At 33.6% G+C, this 6,586-nt stretch overlaps 1 protein-coding gene across 2 annotated transcripts in view; it reads right to left on the reverse strand.

The window, feature by feature from the left end:
• Positions 1-6,551, reverse strand: part of LOC117123592 (cyclic GMP-binding protein C-like) — a 10,066-nt gene extending 3,515 nt beyond the window's left edge. The window contains exons 1-12 of one of the 2 annotated variants that reach the window (XM_033269584.1): positions 6,405-6,551; positions 5,941-6,123; positions 5,471-5,616; positions 5,007-5,108; positions 4,385-4,582; positions 3,747-3,998; positions 3,447-3,650; positions 3,027-3,179; positions 2,614-2,776; positions 1,695-1,867; positions 1,494-1,565; positions 933-1,152 (exon numbers count right to left, since the gene is read on the reverse strand). In XM_033269584.1, coding sequence (XP_033125475.1) covers positions 933-1,152; positions 1,494-1,565; positions 1,695-1,867; positions 2,614-2,776; positions 3,027-3,179; positions 3,447-3,650; positions 3,747-3,998; positions 4,385-4,582; positions 5,007-5,108; positions 5,471-5,616; positions 5,941-6,123; positions 6,405-6,417 — 1,879 coding nt within the window. In that variant the 5' untranslated portion in view covers positions 6,418-6,551. Of the gene's footprint in view, positions 1-932; positions 1,153-1,493; positions 1,566-1,694; positions 1,868-2,613; positions 2,777-3,026; positions 3,180-3,446; positions 3,651-3,746; positions 3,999-4,384; positions 4,583-5,006; positions 5,109-5,470; positions 5,617-5,650; positions 5,735-5,940; positions 6,124-6,404 lie in introns of those variants that run through there. The other variant, XM_033269585.1, reaches the window with a different exon arrangement.
• Positions 6,552-6,586: the final 35 nt, after the last annotated feature.

The raw sequence follows: 6,586 nt of genomic DNA on the forward strand, positions 1-6,586 counted from the left end.
AGTTATAGCTGTCACTATAAATGCCACCGACCGAAAGATCTCGTTGATTCTTATTGTCAAATTGTGGCAAATTACTGAATATAACTTTCTATTGCATTTACGTATTTATTTGCCTATTGATTTTTGTGCAGAGTGGATATAAATTGATTGATGTATTGATTTAAAAAATGTATGTTAGCAGTTTCGTAATGTTGGTACGTGAGTGCGCATTTTCTACTCTACATGAAGCGACACCGTGTAGTCAACTATGCTGTGCAGTCCTTCTAATGTGACCTTTGACATCTATATGGTTAGGTCTAGAAATTGCTTAAAAGTCTTAGTTGCATACACTGTGTGGGAATCTTGTATGACTTAAAGTAGGCCTATATTTAGAACTTGAAGACCAGCTAGTCAGCTAATGTGTTCGATTGGAATTTGTTGTTATATTTTTATTCTAGCAGTAACCATCAAGCTTATACCATCAACTATTAACCAATCACAGAGTTGGCCTTCAGTACATCTAGCATACCAAACCAAATCAATAACTGTATCACTACCTACTTGCCATAACCAACTACCGTACTGTACCTTTGGCACCTATTTGCATGGACTGTATTCTATAATAAATCACACACTTGGCGAACCAAGGAACCAGCATTAGTATAACCATATTAACTATAGTAATACAATACAGAGGTACTGCTTTATTATAATTGACGATTTTCTATTGATTTCATTGTTATATTACTGATGTTAGGAAAAGACGAATTTTAAATCTTGAACAATCTGTAACATGCCTATGATAAAAATAGTCATCGTTATCGTCATCGGCATCATCATTGTAATCACCATCATCTTTAGGCCAAAAAGGATTGTTTTGCCCAAATCCAACCATCGAAGGTAGACTTTTTTGAAAGGTTTTTTTTTTTCAAAAGGCAGCCCAAAGTACTTGCCTTGGTTTACTTGTGTGTCACCAAAGAGATTCTGCCAAAACGTTGTCAATTCACGTTTTCTACCGCAATCAGTCTTTTTCTGTTTCAGACAGGTTTCCAGAAGATGATGGTGATCATCAAATTCCTTGCAAGTGTAGCAAGGTACATGTAAGTGAAAGTCTATCTGTTTCATCCACATCATTTTCAAGTTCTTCAGACTGTTCAGAAGGAATACGAATACCTGCAAACACAAATTCCCACGTTTAAATAATGTTCTAAGTACAGATAAAATACATCACACTAATTGTGCCCCCAATTTTTTTTAAGTTGTCTGTTTTGTGCCAAGATCAGCCATAATATCATGCAGAAATCCTATATCCTCATAAGAAATTTATATTCATGGTCAGCCAAAGCTTTGATATACTACATTGTGTTTATTTGGTGACCATCTTTTAGAAAAGAAAAGGGCTTTCTTAAAAAAAAAATGGTTTTTCCACTTCCGATAAACGACTTGCTCGACTTTCAAATATATAAAGGCACAATGGACACATCCAGAAACTTTTACCGCCAATTTAACCTTACCTCTTTACACATCGAGGGCGTTGGTAATCTGCTACTCTCATCATTCCCTACGGGCGGGTAATAGATAATGATCTGAAATTTAATTAAACATATAATATCATTATTTGTCAGCAGATAAATAAGATAAGTGAGTGTACATATTATATTAACTATTACAATGATCAGAAAAAATGTTTTATAGTGTAGATCTTTTCAAGGTACCTTTATCATTCTATCACCCTTGTTTGTCACGTGCATTTTCATAATAAGCTCATGGTCCTCATCAAGGTACAGTTCTGTTTGTCTATAATATAGACGAGGTTGTTTAGATTGACAGCCTTCTTTCTGTTGTGTCCAAACCGCTGCCCTCACAGTCAGACGATGGAACAGGCCCTCTGAAAAGGAACGATCAATATAAACTTTTGAGCCAGTCATCATTATAATAATAAGAATAATAATAATAATAATATACTTTATTTAAACATGGAGACACTTGAATCACCCATGGGTGTTTTTCATCAAGGCCGTGCAAGGCCATACATACTTAGAAGAGAAATAATTATTGAAAACAAAATGAATTAAAGAAAACAACAAAAACATAATATCTTAACAACCAGTGAAACTATCCCCCGCTGGACACCAACCCGGTATTTCTAAGTTTCTGGGATAAATCCATTCAGCCATTAGGCGGATGATTTAATATCCAACTGTTAAAATTCTACTCTGTCTGGATACAACCCTTTACTGATTTCTTATTAAACAGAACCTTCTATTTAATGCATATCTACTGTACCAACCTTCAACTATATCTATTCAGATATCATACTCATATGAGATTGTCTTCCACCAAAATGTTAATTTCATGTATAATAAATATTTTTGTTTTACATAATAGATGTATGCCCTGAACTTGAATACATTTGTTGCTACTGCTAACCGTTGTTTATTGTTGCTACTAGTATTGTTATTTCTGTGATTGTTGTTGTTGCTGATCTTCTGCTAATGTTGCATTTCTGGTGTTGTGATGCTGTGTTGTGTTCCTGATGTTTTAGTTCTTGCCGATGCAGTTGTTGTTGCTGCCAAAATATGTATTTTGTTCACCTACATTTATACTTTGAAATGTAATCTTAGTTCTTCATACCTGGAAGAAATTTATCTTTGGGAATGATGTTGATGACAACAGCATTGCGTTCTAATTCCCATACTCTGCCAATGTCTTCTTTATTGGGTTTCAGTTGACATGGAACAAAAAACTGTCGACAGAACTGACCTTCTTCAGTGTAATGTGTTTCTCCTTCAACGGTCTAAGAAAATCAAATAATAAATAAAATGTTTACATCATTTCATTTACATGCACTAACAATATTATCATATTGAGAAAATATGAGAAAAAAATAAGAAATAAATTAAACAAACAAACAAACAAACAATATTGAGAAAAGAAAAACACAAAGAATATTAGAAGTTGACGATAAACTAAAAAGATATTTCATGTTTATTACGCATAGAGTATATTTACTAGATTGAAAATAAATATCTTTAAGTCACTTGAACCTTATTTTCACACAGCAAGTCAAATCTTTCCATTATTTGAAGAAGTGATTCTCTTTGATTTTTAGGAAACTTAGACCAAACGTGGTTGACTAGTTTCTCCTCCAAAATTCCCTTTTCCTCTAGCTTACTCCAGTACTTTTTATATGCGGGCCACTAATGATAAAATGAAAAATTTGTGTAATTTAAAGCAAGATTTATTTAATAAGTTTTCCTATTTTTAAATATAATACACTATGAAATGTTGTAGCCTAAGATATAATTCTAAATAATTATAAGAACTGCAGTGATACTGATAGAAATAATGCAGACAACATAAAGAATGAGATAAAAAAAAAATGACAGTAAATGATTGCAACAATATACAAGGACTTAGTTGAAATATCTACTAACTAGTATTATATTATAAGCCAATCAACATACATTTTCTTCATCTTTGTTGATGGTGATGATTTTTGTGAAGATGATGATCAACCATTGAGGGTTAAGCACAACAATATCGTTGAATGCCTCACTGTTACTGTTACGTTCGCCATAGAAAGCAACGACTCCGACGTCATGGAATAGCTGAAGCATGTCAAATATATCATCATTCTGGACTCCAAAGCGTGTTGAAATTTCCATTGCCTTTAAGAAGTGACAGCACATCACATTTTATTATTCTCATTTTTTTCAATAATGTTTTGCTTTTAATGATAAGTGTTTATACACTATATATGTTACCTCTTTAAGTGTTATGTAGTTAGTTTCTTTTCGCAGTTTCATCACATGATTCTGGAATCGGAACCAAGATACTTGGATCATTTTATTCATGTACGGCTGTTTGCGCATTACTTCCTCCACATGTTCTCTGAATTTCTTCAGACTTTCACCTTGTCGGAATTTGTTGTCCACAAAATATATTTGAGGTACGACATGGCCTCTGTATGCTTTGTCCCCAAGGTAATCTTTGATAATTTTGGAGATTTCATCGAGCTAAAAATTAACATACCACGACAGAAATGATTAGAAATGCATTATTTGTAAACTTGTAAACAAAAAATGAATATACTGTACAAGGCATACCTTTTAACTACTATCTTCTTTTTACTACAACTTACTATTTATGTAGTTTAAAAAGAGTCTCATTTAAAAAGCTGTTTTCATTTAGGCCCCCTACCCCCTCCCCACATCATCAAGTGGGAATGTTATTACTAATTTGTCAGTTGCAACATCCATAGTAATGACAATGTCAACAACATAAAATTACAATACAATAATAATTATTATGATATTATTATGGCAAATATGGCAAATAATAATCACCTTTGTTAAGATACTCAAAATTGTACAAGCATACTGTATAAATTATGTTCGTATACCTTGCGTTGTTTCTCCTCATCGGTCCCTGGGATACAGTCAAGGTGGGTGCCGACAATGAATACCGGCGGGCTAAGGAGGCCGTCGCCATCTTGCTCCTGTTCATTTGCCTTCACATGTGAGAATATAGAGCTGATCCAAAAGTTCAGGAACTCTAGATTAGTCATCTCATGGTTGAGTGTAAATTCCTCAACAATAGGCTAGAAAATACTATATACAATTAGCAATAGAGTTCAACATTTAGGCCTATGTGTGGCTATTAAAAACACAGGTTTCATGTTGAATAAACATATCCACAGGACCACTTCTGTAATTCTGTAGGTGCAATTTTTTAAACTACCAGCATAGACTTAGTCAAAATGTTAGAAATGTGTCTCATACACCTCACTTCTCCTGCGCTCTGAATCCGCCATTGACTGGGAAGGGGATGTTGAGTGCAAACAAAAGAAGACGGAGTACTACAAGGGATTTTGATTTTAGTAATGACCACTTTAGACTTAATATGTGTGTACAAATAACAGGGCCAGGACATTGTAGGGACTTTCCGCTGCTAATCAAGAATGTAATGTAGTGCGATTTGCACCAAATGACTAAAGAAATAGTAAAAATTGTTGAATTTTCTACCTGATACGAGCCGACTGGAAAGAAATCCAGATCTGCTTTTGCATATAGGTTTTTGCTGGCATCGAATACAACACAGTAGATTGAACGGGGTGACAAAAACACCTATAAAGTCAAACACATTGTAAAGTCCAATATTCACCACAATCATCATCATCATCAACATCTTCATCATCATCATCTTCATCATGCCAATGTTATTTGTCTTTTTGACATCGTGCATTTTTACCAAATGTCAAAATTGGTTACGATATTCAGACAGGCTTTTGTATGACTGAAGTGACCAGTGCTTGGCTTCACTCTGAATTATTTCTATATAATGTTGTGGACAATGTTGTGGACATTTTATACAGAAAGTGGACACAGATAATTAGAATCTCACTAACAAGTCACACCTCACATAGTGTCATTAACAGAGAGCTGCCTTCGTCGGAGGACATACACAACAAATACAAATTGATTAATACCTGGTGCATAGTGTAGTAGAGGTAGTGGCCAGCAAAATCCCAAATACTAAACAGCAGTTTACACTTTTCTTCAAGACTTCCATCTGACCATTTCATGTAAGTATTCACCAGACGGTTCACATCCTTTGGTAATTTGTTACCATCAACTATTAAAATAAAAAAAACCCTGCTACTACTTACAGGAATAAGCTAATTACAGAACCAGTATATTCGGCTAATACAGCAGCAGAACTAGAGGACATGAGGGCTAGAGCCCCACCCCTTCTAAAAAAAAAAGAGAAAATAAGAACAGTAATTTGAGAGGGGAGATAGAATAGGAAATGGCATTGAAAGCGATGCCTGATACCATGGCATTTGTGTACTCATGCTAAATTTTCTTTCCAAATGAAAATTATATAAATTCAATTGAAATACATTAATTTTAATCAGCCAACAGCAAATTGAAAGTAAAAAGAAAAAACAATATAAACCTTCATCATCTCCTAATTCGTGTTCAAGAGAATAAACCTTTTTCACTGTCTTTTCATTTTCCACTACTTCCTCTGCTGCTACTGTTGATGATGACGCTAATGATGTTGATGAAGATTTTGGTATTGGTGTTTTCTTCAAAATATTTGCTGTTTCCATTGCTATAAATTGTGATAGTTCATATTCTACAGAAAGAAACAAACTACAAAATAATTGAAATGCTGCTGCATTAAAATATTCAATGAGTAAAGAAAGTATAAAACTAACTTTAGCATTAATGTGGATGATGTGGCTAGTGTTGAATCTTGGGGAAATGATATTTTGCTGATGCAAACACACATCGAAATGTAATAATAGTAATAACAACAATAATAATACATAAAAATATTAACTTTCATGGGGAATATATTTATAGATAAATAATAACAACAATGATAATAAGAATAACGATTATCTGAACTCTGACCTGGGTTATTCATAACCTCTTGCCAATTCTTTACATTCTCGATATCAACTCGACATGTGACTGACGAATCAATGCCATCTGTCTTTCCTTCCGAAATATCGAAACTGATAAAAACAAGCAAAATATTTTAAACATAAATATGCACTACTGAAAATTAATTATTAAGATTAGAAATATGTTTG

The sequence above is a fragment of the Anneissia japonica genome, unplaced genomic scaffold, assembly GCF_011630105.1.
Source record: "Anneissia japonica isolate Jap-2015-1 unplaced genomic scaffold, ASM1163010v1 scaffold287714_len2871179_cov188, whole genome shotgun sequence".
Lineage (NCBI taxonomy): Eukaryota > Metazoa > Echinodermata > Crinoidea > Comatulida > Comatulidae > Anneissia > Anneissia japonica.